Source organism: Phoxinus phoxinus, assembly GCF_949152265.1.
Source record: "Phoxinus phoxinus genome assembly, chromosome: 21".
In the NCBI taxonomy this organism is placed as follows: domain Eukaryota; kingdom Metazoa; phylum Chordata; class Actinopteri; order Cypriniformes; family Leuciscidae; genus Phoxinus; species Phoxinus phoxinus.
Window position 1 is genome coordinate 30,660,755 of NC_136896.1, and position 14,828 is coordinate 30,675,582.

General features: G+C 41.6%; 1 protein-coding gene across 7 annotated transcripts in view; it reads left to right on the forward strand.

Annotated features, from left to right (window-relative positions):
- The first annotated feature begins 360 nt into the window (after positions 1–360).
- The window catches only part of spag9b (sperm associated antigen 9b), an 84,345-nt gene continuing 69,877 nt past the window's right edge, over positions 361–14,828 (forward strand). For all 7 annotated transcript variants that reach the window (XM_079595913.1, XM_079595916.1, XM_079595917.1 and 4 more), the window contains exon 1: positions 361–948. In XM_079595913.1, coding sequence (XP_079452039.1) covers positions 649–948 — 300 coding nt within the window. In that variant the 5' untranslated portion in view covers positions 361–648. The remainder of the gene's footprint in view (positions 949–14,828) is intronic.

Sequence of the window (14,828 nt, forward strand, 5' to 3'; positions counted from 1 at the left end):
CGTACATTATATATATATAGTGTATGTGCATGTATATATATGTATGTGTACATATATACTGTATATATAAAGTGTGTGTGTGTGTGTGCATATAATATAGTTGTATATAGTTTGTGAAAATAGATAACAGAAACTGTGGTCACTTGTTGATTCCCTCTTGACACGTACAGATAATAAAATAAAATGTAGTTTTCAATCAACAAGCTATTTAATTGCGATGTTTATTATACAAATATTTTAATGCAAATTGCTAGAGTCAAACTTAATAAACAAACAAACCGAAAAAGCAAAAGTTTGAAGGGTGTCAACAAACGCCCTGGCTCCTCCCCCTTCTCCAGCGGGGCGTGACGTCATCGTGTGACGGCGAGGTCCACTAGTCTCCAGTCGAGTCCACTAACGGTAGTACTTAACGACTGCCGTTTAGTGCAGATTATCCCGGTCAAATAACTGTCCCCGAGGACCGAGACGAGTTAGCTTGACAACGGAGAGGTTTTTATTCCTCTTAATATTAAAGTGGCTTAAAAAAAAAAAAAAGTTACTCGTAAATGTAGTCCAACACTAGTAAACAGGGATCTCGACGGTTAGCGCGCGAGCTGGCTCCTGCTAGCGTCTTAAAGTAAAGTAAACGAAGTTAAAAGCGAAGTAAAGATGGAGTTGGAGGACGGTGTGCTTTACCAGGAGGACCCGGGCACTTCTGCGATGATGTCCGAGCGGGTGTCCGGCTTGGCGAGCTCCATTTACCGCGAGTTTGAGCGGATGATCGGGAGATACGACGAGGACGTGGTGAAGGAACTTATGCCGTTGGTCGTGGCGGTTCTGGAGAACCTGGACTCGGTGTTCGCGGTGAACCAGGAGCACGAGGTGGACCTGGAGCTCCTGAAGGAGGACAACGAGCAGCTCATGACCCAGTACGAGCGAGAGAAAGCGCTGAGGAAGAGCGCAGAAGAGGTGAGGTTCACGGGCGGAGGGATATCTGACAGCACGGGTCAAACTAGGCCACTTGAGGAGCTTTAAAAGTCACTTCTGAAGCAGAGAGAGTCGGTTAAGGTGAAATATACGCGCGCGGAATGTAAATAAACAGTGTGATTTAACATCTAAACTGTGATTTAACACCTGAAGTGTCTGTGGGAACATCAGCTGTTTGCTGGTCTGTGTGAGTGAGTCAACGCGAAGTCATAAACATATTTATCCCAAGTGACACTCAAATCAAAACCTGTTTGTTTTTACATGCACTTGTCAGTTTTTAAGTCTATTTTGAGGTTTTCTTTCAGACTAGTGGTCAAGAAAACACCCAAAACAAACTTTTAGGTCTTTATTTTAGTGCACATTATCTATTTGCGCTGTATATTTCAATCGCAATACATATATTTAAAGAGTCAGAACTCAGAAGCACTTCGTGTTGTGTAACTGTATTCAAAAAGTGCATTTTATGCCTCGTTTGTTGGCTATATTTAAACATAACATTGTTTTAAACCGTTGTCTTAAAGGGTTAGTTAACCCAAAAATGAAAATTATCCCATAATTTACTCGCCCTCAAGCCATCCTCTGTGTATGACTTTCATTTTTCATCCAAACACAATTGGAGTTATATTAAAAAGTATCCTGACTCTTCCCAGCTTTATAATGGGAGTGAATGGTTTCCATCCAATATGACCGTAATCCATACGGGCTTCTGAAGTGAAGCCATGCGTTTTTGAAAGAAATTTATCCATAATTTTATAAACTATAATCACTAGCTTCCGGTAACGACTGTTTGTGAGTCTAGTTCTGACATAAGAGTGACTTCTGACCTGACACTTGACCTCTGACCCGTAGGATGTATGAGTAGCGTAAGCTCAAACAAGAAACTCAAGCTCCTTCCACATTTCTCTTTAAAAATTCATGTTTTAGACTTATAATTCGTGACTGGTGTTTTGTTTTGCTCTATCCTCTGTGCTTATGCGTCCGTCAGTACATCATTGGTCGGGTCACGCGTTAGGTCAGAGGTCACTCTTCCGCCGGAACTAGATTTGCGTACAGCTGGTACCGTAAGCCAGTGATTATAGTTCATAAAGTTATAGATATGGATATATTTCTTTCATAAACGCATGACTTCGCATCAGAAGGCCTTTATTAACCCCTGGAGGTGTGTGCATTACTGTTATGATGGATGGATGCACTTTTTTTGGGCTTCAAAATCTCATTCACTCCCATTATAAAACTCGGAAGAGCCAGGATATTTTTTAATACAACTCTGTTTGTGTTTAGATGAAAGAAGAAAGTCATATGGCTTGAGAGTGAGTAAATTAAGGGATGATTTTCATTTTTGGGTGAACTAGCCCTTTAATGTACTGAGATTTAACCTACTGGTAATATACAAAGTTAAACACCAAATAATCTACTTTCCTTAGCTCTCCAAACCTGTTCAAACTCCATCCAGCCCTCGTGAAACACACTGAAGCAGCTCAATAAATTAATACTTCATTTAAAACAGTGTTTTTACATCAGATAATACAAGAGAAAATCATTTAACTTTTCGAAAATAATAATATTAATAATAATAAAGCAATATAACGGGATTTTTTGAGAGTGCGGTCTCTATGAAAGTCCTTATCGGTATCACAAACAACTGGGAAAGTCATGGAAATGCACTGGTCAGAAGGTGCTCAGGTTAAAGCAGCGTTGGATGATTATTCACAGCAGCGCCATCTTTGATTTTGAACGGGTATGAAAGCGAGGCTGTGAGGGATAGACAGGGTCGGACTGTTATTTAATGTGTTTTTGGATTGTTATGCTGACAAAACACTGCAAAAACATCTTTGCAAGTGATCTAGAACCTTTTTACAGCGACTGCCATTGAAAACACATTAAAGCTACAATATGTAATTTTTTAGCCGCTAGCGGTCGCTAACCTCTTACAATAACACAGGCGTAGGTTGATGACGCATAAGCGGAATTATGGAACTTGTCGTCATGCCGATGGATCTAATTATGTTTATGGATGAGTGAATACACTGATGTGTTTATCATGACTGTGGTGTGAAGCAGCCGCGAGTGCTAATGAGAGACGGATATCAGCGTCACACGCGAGTCCCGCGGATATAAAAGAATGAGGACATTAATCTACCGAACTAACGTTACACACAACTGCTGTATTAATACTCACAGGACAGTTTATTAGACGAGTGAAGCTTGTGAGGTAACGCAGCGCTGTTCACTCGCTCTACGCTATCACTAAACTGCATCTGAGTGTGTTAGTTATAATGTTATTCTGTGTGTTAGTTTGTGTGTATGAGACTAGCAGTACGCTAGATCAACATTAGCATAACACACTGATCATATTCTAACATTTCATCATGTTGAGCTATATAACATTGATTAGTTTTATGTACATTTGCTCACGTGTCTAATAAAGCTCATGTAAGAGCGTCTCTGTCGAGTGGAAGTTAGTCGCGGACGCTAGCTCTCGCCGTCTCTGTCGAGTGGAAGTTAGTCGTGGACGCTAGCTCTCGCCGTCTCTGTCGAGTGGAAGTTAGTCGTGGACGCTAGCTCTCGCCGTCTCTGTCGAGTGGAAGTTAGTCGTGGACGCTAGCTCTCGCCGTCTCTGTCGAGTGGAAGTTAGTCGTGGACGCTAGCTCTCGCCGTCTCTGTCGAGTGGAAGTTAGTCGCGGACGCTAGCTCTCGCCATCTCTGTCGAGTGGAAGTTAGTCGCGGACGCTAGCTCTCGGCGTCTCTGTCGAGTGGAAGTTAGTCGCGGACGCTAGCTCTCGGCGTCTCTGTGGAGTGGAAGTTAGTCGCGGACGCTAGCTCTCGGGGTCTCTGTGGAGTGGAAGTTAGTCGCGGACACTAGCTGTCGGCATCTCTGTCGAGTGGAAGTTAGTCGCGGACGCTAGCTCTCGGCGTCTCTGTGGAGTGGAAGTTAGTCGCGGACGCTAGCTCTCGGCGTCTCTGTCGAGTGGAAGTTAGTCGCGGACACTAGCTCTCGGCGTCTCTGTGGAGTGGAAGTTAGTCGCGGACGCTAGCTCTCGGCGTCTCTGTCGAGTGGAAGTTAGTCGCGGACGCTAGCTCTCGGCGTCTCTGTCGAGTGGAAGTAAGTCGCAGACGCTAGCTCTCGGCGTCTCTGTCGAGTGGAAGTTAGTCGCGGGCGCTAGCTCTCGCCGTCTCTGTCGAGTGGAAGTTAGTCGCGGACGCTAGCTCTCGGCGTCTCTGTCGAGTGGAAGTTAGTCGCGGACGCTAGCTCTCGGCGTCTCTGTCGAGTGGAAGTTAGTCGCGGACGCTAGCTCTCAGCGTCTCTGTGGAGTGGAAGTTAGTCGCGGACGCTAGCTCTCGGGGTCTCTGTGGAGTGGAAGTTAGTCGCGGACACTAGCTGTCGACGTCTCTGTCGAGTGGAAGTTAGTCGCGGACGCTAGCTCTCGGCGTCTCTGTGGAGTGGAAGTTAGTCGCGGACGCTAGCTCTCGGCGTCTCTGTCGAGTGGAAGTTAGTCGCAGACGCTAGCTCTCGGCGTCTCTGTCGAGTGGAAGTTAGTCGCGGACGCTAGCTCTCGGCGTCTCTGTGGAGTGGAAGTTAGTCGCGGACGCTAGCTCTCGGCGTCTCTGTCGAGTGGAAGTTAGTCGCGGACGCTAGCTCTCGGCGTCTCTGTCGAGTGGAAGTAAGTCGCAGACGCTAGCTCTCGGCGTCTCTGTCGAGTGGAATTTAGACGCGGGCGCTAGCTCTCGCCGTCTCTGTCGAGTGGAAGTTAGTCGCAGACGCTAGCTCTCGGCGTCTCTGTCGAGTGGAAGTTAGTCGCGGACGCTAGCTCTCGGCGTCTCTGTCGAGTGGAAGTTAGTCGCGGACGCTAGCTCTCGGCGTCTCTGTCGAGTGGAAGTTAGTCGCGGACGCTAGCTCTCGCCGTCTCTGTCGAGTGGAAGTTAGTCGTGGACGCTAGCTCTTGGCGTCTCTGTCGAGTGGAAGTTAGTCGCGGACGCTAGCTCTCGGCGTCTCTTTGGAGTGGAAGTTAGTCGCGGACGCTAGCTCTTGGCGTCTCTGTCGAGTGGAAGTTAGTCGCGGACGCTAGCTCTCGGGGTCTCTGTCGAGTGGAAGTTAGTCGCGGACGCTAGCTCTCGGGGTCTCTGTGGAGTGGAAGTTAGTCGTGGACGCTAGCACTCGGGGTCTCTGTCGAGTGGAAGTTAGTCGCGGACGCTAGCTCTCGCCGTCTCGAAAACGCCACGCTGATATTGATCCTCGTTTTATTTCTCCTTCTGTCCCAAAGTCTGCTTGCTATGGTCCATAATGTTTGAACTAAACAACAGTGCGAGCGCCGCTAGACGTAACGCCGTTGTCCACGTCTGTCGCCATGGTTACTACAGCAGTACGAGCGGAAACAGGGATAACACGCATATTACGTCATTGACAGGCGACAGTGAACAGGGACGGCATTATTTATTTAAAATTGGAAGTTCTCTGAAATTAAAAATCTATATCACACTGTGCTAGTGATTTTGGGATATTTTATTACAGAATTCGTACATATTGTAGCTTTAAGTCTTACCCTCACAGCCTCGCTTTCATGATTCATACACCTGGCATGGCGCCGCTCTGAATAAGGTCTATTGTCACCCGTGAAGTGGCATGTATTACGTGCAAAGGGACAAACCCCACAGAGTCTAAGTATAGCCAGCAAAACTGTGATTATGTCAGAAATAGACTCGTGCAGAAAGTTTCCAGTGGTCACATCACTCCAGATTTGTGCGTTGTTTCCATTTGGATCTGTGTAAGAATGTAAAAAGGGGAAGTCGAGTGTCTTGTCTCGACTCATAACTATTAGGTGTCTTCAGACAAACCCATGAGGCGTCTGTCAGGTCGAGTTATTATGTGTTACATCATGTATAAGTCAGCTAAACGCTCCTAATTGTTCATGCATGAGTGACATAACTTTATGACACTCATCTGTGTATGCAAGCGTTTTAATCCATGGAGAGAGTACACTTAAAAAAATATTTATTTTAAAAGGAATGTGTCCTAAATCACAGCCTAAATGCTGTCCATCAACCAAGTTATGGCTACTTGAGCCGTATTAAACATTAAATCAAACACTAACCATAACTTCCCTGTCTGTTTTAGCTTGATAACATTTTTAAAATGATTGTAATGCCTCGTGTTTTAAAATATTAGCAGTTGTGCAGTAGGGGTGGTTAATCTGTCTGATTTCCCGATTCGATTCGATTATGATTATTGAAGTCCCGATTCGATTACAGTCGATTTTCGATTATTAACGATTAGCGATTATTGAATGATTTTCCATTTCACAACAGTAAATTCACTACAGTAAAAATCACAACAATAACAAATTATAACAAACTTCAACATATTCTGAATCTCTATTAACATAAAATACGGATGTCCACGCATCACATGTTACAGCGATCCTACCCGCTTTCTTCAGTGATTCCATGACTTCGGTTTTGGTCTTGTTGTAGAGTGTGGGGATCGCTGTGTCTGTGAAATATCTCCGAGATGGGACGTTGTATCTCGGCTCCAAAGTGTGCAACATAGCGCGAAAGCCCTGGTTCTCAACGACTGGATGCAAATCCTTGGCAATAAAAGTTGCGATTGATTGTGTAATGCGCTTTGCCCTTTCCGAGCCGGGTGGAAGCTTTGACAATATTGTTTCCACGCTTCAGAGTTCCGTCTTTTGCGTTCCGTCAATATTACGTTATTATCGATTTTCAAAAAAAAAAAAAAAATATATATATATATATAAATTTTTTTTTTGAAAATCGATTTTTGCCATTTGTGAATCGATTCAGAATCGTCCACATCCGCATCGTGATGCATCTAAGAATCGATTTTTTCCCCCATCCCTATTGTGCAGTTGGTTGGGCAGGCAGACACTAGCTTTGTTTCCTTCCACCTATTTTTATGCACATTTTGGGATATTGCATAAATAAACACTGGATGGAAACGCCAAGATGTGCATATATCTTCTAAAAATGTGCATAAAAAACATAAAAAAAAAGTCTGATTAGAAGACATGCACATAAACTATCAGTCCCTACACACTGTTACATAATGTTGTATGTAACTTTGAAATGTTTTTTACCTATTTTGATACCAATGTGAATCAGCAAAAATGGAAATGTCACTTTTTTTTGAATATTCTATTTTAAAGATAATTTATAAAATGCACAAAAAGTTTGTTTATTTTAAAGTGGCCAAACAATGTGTTTTGCAAATTCCCATGTTTATAAATGCCTCTGATGCAGATTCAGTCTTCTCTGCAGTGGGAAAGCATTTTTTTTTGCTGATATACTAGTCAATTTGATTGGTAAAAGCCATATAGTGACTTAAAATTTATAGAATTTGACTTGAAAGATCACAGTTAGGGGGAAATTGCCTTTATATCTAAATGTAAAAAAAAAAAAAAAATGCATTGAGAATCAATTTATAAGATTATTGGTTCAGAATAAATTACTTTTACAACACAAAAATTTAACACTTTACTGAAGTAGTTAGTTATTGCACCACCACAGGATTTTATAGTTTATGGTAGAGATTTTATTATATTATTAGCTTACATTAGTGAGTCGCTCGCTGCGTGAGGAAAGTGGACGATGCTTTGCAGGAGACCGCGCTGATTGGTCAAAATTGCAAGTCGCCCTGAATTCACGGGGATTTGTTGAAGTTGCGTAAATAGTTGCGATCACAACATCGTGAAATCCTGGAGGGACTGAACTATGATGGAAACGCATTTACTGAATAAATCCTTCAATGCGCAACAAAACCCTCAGCGTCAGCTGTGATTGGATGACTGGAGTAACCAGCGGACCAATAGCGTCGCAGCGTCTCTAATGTTGGTTTGGTGTTTCTGAAACACCGGAGTCGAAGTGTGTGATCAGAATGATTTGGTGTAATTCCCTCCAGAAGCGTCTCACACACGGGTGTGTTCCCGAACACCAGCATCCGAACGTTAGAGAACACGACAGCGTTTATTGATTCATTAATTTATGATGGAGGGAAAAAGAGCCGATTGCAGAAACTTCAATTTTGTGGCTATTTTGTTTATTTTAGGCAAGTAGCTGCTGACAATCAAACTATACTTCCTTTCCTACTGGACAATCAGCAGTTTAAGACACCAGAGATCCTGCCCTCCTCCTGTCCTCAGTCTTTATACGACAGCAGCCGAATGAATGCACTCCCTCTGAGACGGGTTCACTTTCAGGTCATGTGACTCTTTGTTGGGAGCAAGTGAAGTGAATAGCCTGGCATATGATGTGCTGTAAACTTCAGGCCTTTGTTTTGATGCTGCCCACGAGTCATCTGTGGTGTCTGTAAACAGACTGAACACACACACACACACACACTACTGACTGAACACACACACACACACACACACACACACGCGCACACTGACTGAACACACACACATGCACTGACTGAACACACACACGCGCACTGACTGAACACACACACACGCGCACTGACTGAACACACACACACACACACGCGCACTGACTGAACACACGCGCACTGACTGAACACACACACACGCGCACTGACTGAACACACACGCGCACTGACTGAACACACACACGCGCACTGACTGAACACACACACACACACACACACACTACTGACTACACACACTACTGACTACACACACTACTGACTGAACACACACACACGCACACTGACTGAACACACACACACACACACACATGCACTGACTGAACACACACACACACACACACGCGCACTGACTGAACACACACACGCGCACTGATTGAACACACACACGTGCACTGACTGAACAGACACACACCCGGACTGACTGAACACACACACACGCGCACTGACTGAACAGTGAACACACACACACGCGCACTGTCTGAACACACACACGCGCACTGACTGAACACACACACGCGCACTGACTGAACACACACACATGCACTGACTGAACACACACGCGCACTGACTGAACAGTGAACACACACACACGCGCACTGTCTGAACACACACGCGCGCACTGACTGAACACACACACATGCACTGACTGAACACACACATGCACTGACTGAACACACACACACACGCGCACTGACTGAACACACACACACACGCGCACTGACTGAACACACACACACACGCGCGCACTGACTGAACACACACACGCGCACTGACTGAACACACACACACACACGCGCACTGACTGAACACACACACACGCGCACTGACTGAACACACACACACGCGCACTGACTGAACACACACACACGCGCACTGACTGAACACACACACACGCGCACTGACTGAACACACACACACGCGCACTGACTGAACACACACACACGCGCACTGACTGAACACACACACACGCGCACTGACTGAAGTTGAACACACACACGCGGCGCACTGACTGAAGTTGAACACACACACACGCGCACTGACTGAACACACACACACGCGCACTGACTGAACACGCGCACTGACTGAACACACACACACATTTTAACAGTGTTTTATGGGTGTTTTTTGGATTCGGTTTTATAATTTAATGCAAATTTTATATAAAAAGTGCTGGTGTCCTTTCTTGCTGCAACATAATTGTTCTCTGAATATTGACTGAATCATATGCTGATGAATATCCTACAGTTTTTCATAAACGACCGCTGGCAATGAGAGAAACGAATGTGTTGTTTAACCGGTCTCTAAAGCTCCGTGAAGTCCTGGGGCTCTTGCGGGTGTTCTCACACTCGGCTGAAACTTGTTTGACAGTGAAGCGCTAACTCGCTCAAGCTGTAATCAGGTTGCTAACAATTAAGCACTTCAGTAACAGCATGGATTTAAATGTCTCGCGAGCGTCCATTAAAAAGCACACCGACGTTACAGTGGCCATCCAGAGCTGTCAATCATCTTCACTAGTTTCAGAAACTAGCTTCAGATTTCGATTCACGATGGTCATCATTGCATAGTGAAAGACTGTCGATATAACAGCAATAGGGTTGGTTTTGTTTGAGTTTTATTCATTTTTGGATTCTGCCTTTCGATTCCAATAAGGTAAAAAAAAAAAACTTATATATAATTCACTTTTAGTCTTATTGCTAAACATTTACTGAATATCATGAACAAAAAACAACAGGCTAAAGAACACTTACACAAGGAACTTCTGCCTGTGGTTTAAAAATACCATAGAAAAACAACTAACCTAACTAATATACATGTGTGTCAAGCATTATTAAAGGCTTTATAAGAGATTAGTAAACACTCAGTAATTCAAAAAATTAGCAATCGCAACAAATGGATATTTTTAGGTAGGCCTATTCAGAAACAGAAACTGTAAACTAACACTGCACTTTATAAATAAAATATACATTACAAATATAGTTACAAAAGTTATTCAGTCATGAGTGAATTTTCTCTGTCTTGTTGTGTGATTAGTGTTATTATAGAGACGGCGGCAGGAATATTAGGCTAAAATCACATTTTCTGTGAGCATGTTTTGGATATGAACAGCGTCTCGCGCTTTAATGGATTAAAGTCATATTGAAATGCTCACAAAAGAATCAATAAGAGGAATCGAAATTTTAATTTTATAACAAGTATTTGATTCCAGAATTCTGATTCCCAACTCTAAACGGCAATAACATCAAGAAAATTGAACAGAAGTGCAATCTGGGTTCAAGACACAGACATTTGATGGTAACTTTATCATTGACGTTTATTAAAACTACAATATGTCATTTTTTTCGCACAAGCCATTATTTAAAATTGGAATTTCTCTGAAATTAAAAATCTTTGGGAACTTTTGGGATATTGTAAGTAAAGTACACAACTGCAGGATATATATCACACTGTGCAAGTGATTTTTGGATATTTTATTACAAAATTCTTACATATTGTAGCTTTAATGCCATAGTAAAGCCGCGGTAGAAGTGTGAAGCATGGACTTGAGGAGTTTGCGATTGCAATGCATTGGTCAAACGTGTTTTCATATTTGTGTATTTTGGTTTGCATTTGTATTTCTAAACCCTGTAAGGAAATGTCCGGGAATGGCTTTGAATGCACCGGATGAGGAGCTTCCGGAGTTCCTTTCTCCCGTCAGGATATTTCTGAGGCTTTCCCTCGTTTCTTTTCAGTCCCCGAAGTTACTTCACGGCAGCAATTAGTCTTTGGAGACTTTAATGTGTGCCGCTCTTTCAGTCCTGCTTTCTTCACTAGCAAGTTTAACTCCAAAATGCTCCAAAATCCTTCTTTTAAAGTTTGGTTTCCAGATATAGGATCAATATTTAACAATATAAAGTTACTGTATCATATTCAATGCATGTATTTCTAGGGCCTCTAAATGATCATCATGATCTGATAAACTTGTTGCACACAAAGTCTGATTGATAAAAGCCTTTTAGTATTTTGTGGTTCATATGTTTTTTTTGCTGTGAAATTAAAAAGTAAACGTACAAATAACTTTTATAATGCTAGTAATATTTCAAGATAAACCCTCACTGGACTGAAGCAGCTCAGGCTTACTCAATTATCCAATCCATACATGTATATATATATTTTTTTTTAATATGATGAGTCTCAAATATGATGATCAGGCTTTTAAGAAAGGTTCTCAATCTCTCAATCATCATTGTATTGTGTTGTATTATATGTAAAACTACAGAGCTTTGATCATAAAACTAAGCATTTAAATAGCATCTTACTAAGACATTATTTATAGATATTGATATTTATATGCATTTTATGTCAGTATCTGACAAGATCTCATTGATTTACATTACAAGCATCAGAATATCATCACTTTTTGACCATAGAAATATCAGCATCTGCAGCAAATTTTATATTTTTGCTCGGTTTGAATCTCTGCACGTCATGACGCTATGAATCTACATGTATTTTCATAATCAAAATGATTCCAGGCATCACTATGTGCTTCCAAAGCCATAGTTTCACTTTAGTTCTCCAGTCTGGACGGCACACTTTCCTAATGCTAACCAAAATGCAGCATAACCAATCAGAAAAGAAGAAATGTATTTCTTTATAAGTCATGGTGATCATCGTCACCGTCACGTTCCCGTCCCTTCTCACTATATCGTAATAATTAAAACATAAAGGCCTGATTTATCACATAAAACAGATATGCAAACATCTTTTATATTTTGTCTATAGGTTCCATTAATATTCCAAAAATAATCTGACTTTTATTTCATGTTAGGCTTTACTGGGTTAATAAATCAATATTTGGACTCTCACTAAACTAGGGATGCACCGATATGAACATTTTGCCCGATACCGATAATTCTTTATGTAAGCCGATAACCGATATATTTGCCGATAAATCTAAATCCAAATTTTAATATAATTTCAGAGATCCTGATTACAAAAACAAAAGTTTCAACATTAAAGGCAATGTCCAAAACACACAATTATAATGTTCTCATTATATTTTTATGTAGCCTCTATGACAGCACATCACTATATTTTCCTTTATTGAAGTGATTCCAATCATATTTCATATTTCAAAAGCATCATGTTGAACAGTGTGCATCTGTAAGGAAATAATACATTATTTATCAGCTTTAATATATCAGCCACATTTTCTTTTTAAGCCGATAACATTATAAAAATCACATATATCGGCCGATAGCGAACCGATATGCTGGCCGATATATCACGCATCCCTACACTAAACCAATAACAAAAAGCTGCACTGAGTTTTAAGCAAAGCGAGAGATTATGTAGTATGAACAGTTAAAATTAAAGCATTGCTTGAAGCATTTTAATGCATGTTCCCAAGATTGACCACACTGACCTCATGTGACTCTGCCTAACCCAGTCCAGAGCCAGTGAACCCATGCTAACGCTCGGATACCCAGACCTTGCTCTCGGCGCGCACCTCGTGGCTGTGTGACGAGCCGTGGCTCCGAGCCCTGAGGAAGCGCAGTGGAGTTAAAGAGAGCTCTATCAATCGTGGCGTACACAGACGCCTCTATCTGTGAGGCACAATGGGGACTTTATGTGGAGCGAGAGCCTGAAGTCTGTATGCGGCCGCACACTCTTCCTCGGCTCATATGAGCGCTGTCCTCCGCATCATGTGATGAACGTGCTCGCGTTCACAAGCCTGTGTGCGACTGCGGACTTAGCTGGAGGTCTTGTGTGTTTGTAAATCGTGCATACGGACTTGCTTCAGAAGCATCTGTTGCGACCGGAGAAGAGCAAGTCCTTTATGTGTGTTTTAAAGCGTGTCTCTTTATAAAGCAAGCTCTGGCTTGAACGCTAATGCTCTTATTAGATCTGGCTCCACATAACTACTACAGTCACAGGTTTGTGCCTTTCACATGCAAATTATGCCTTGACCTGCATAATCCGTCACTGTCTTTCCACAGTGAGCGAGTTCTCCGGTTTTTAAGCCAATATTGACGACATATCATATTTTGCTTTTGGTATTTCATAAGCAGTCATATGTTTTTTTCTGTTTAAGGCGAGACACGGCTGGCAAAAACATCGTTTTTTTTCACTGGTCAATTTTGAGATTTTGGGATATTTGTCTTCAATAACATGTCTTGTTTTAGACTTGTGGTGAAAAAAAGTCCGAAATACACATTTAGGTCTTTATTTTACTAACTTTGATTGTTTGCGTCTGTAGATTTCTCATAAATTCAACAAAAGTTGGCGTTCTTAATCAAAACGCTGGAAAGCTCTCTCTCCTGTACAATGCTGTCGGATCCAAATAATGGTCATTTCCTTTTTATCAGCAACCAATCGTGGAAGTAAAAGTGCTGAATGCGCAATCTCATTGGCTGATGATAATCCGTTAAAGCCCGTTTTCTCAAAATGACTTTTCTCTCATTCTTCAAGTCTGAAATCTCCACTTCAGTCGCACCGACATACACCAAACCTTCCAGTCTTGTACCTAGTTATATTATGAAGACATTTACAGAAGGATTTGTAAATATATTATTCCTAGCCTGATTTATATAACATTTTATTCCAAAAAACATGGCGAAAATCTATTTTTTTAAGGCTATTGACAGTATATTGTGATTTACAGGATAACAAAAGTAGATATCCATAAATCCCTCTGTCATTTTTTTTCCATCTAATATGTGAACACAATGAATTTTTTTTTTTAACATGGCTTTATCCAATACTCAGATTTCGTTTTTAAAAATATATGCAAATAGCGCATATTTAATTAGATATTGCCTAATTTGCATATTTAAACATTAAATTACATAAAACTTGTAATACATTTTTTTCTCATCTTAATGTGTAATCAACTGGGAAAGTTTCATGGTGATATCTGCTAGTTAAAAATATGACCCTATTCACCACTAGTGTCTCGCCGTTTGTTATGCTCACCAAGGCTGCAATTATTGGGCCAAAATACAATAGCAATTGTGAAATATTACAATTTAAAGGTATTAGGGATGCACAATATATATCGGCCACCATATCGGTATTGTATAAAATTTGGCCGATATATTAAAGCCGCTGCTGGAGAAAAGAGAGCGAGACCGAGCTCGTAATAAAACAAGAATCAACATTGGCTCGGCTTTTCAGAGATGGAGAGAACTGAGGGATTTGAAATGTTGTAAAAGCTTTGTGGAAATGGTGTTTTTATTACTCAACAGGAGAGTACGGTGTTTTATTGAACAGATGTAGGCTAGCTCTCTAACAGAGTGCATTGTAAAGCATTATCTATTGCTAAGGCTCATATTCATCTGCACATATTCATCTCACGAAGCAAAACCAAAACAATGTTATTCCGCTAAATGCTTGCAGTTTTCTCTTTCTTTCTAAAGAAGACACTCAGCAGATTATTGTCAAAACCAACCTCTTACCGATAGGCGTGGCCTCGTAGGGCAGT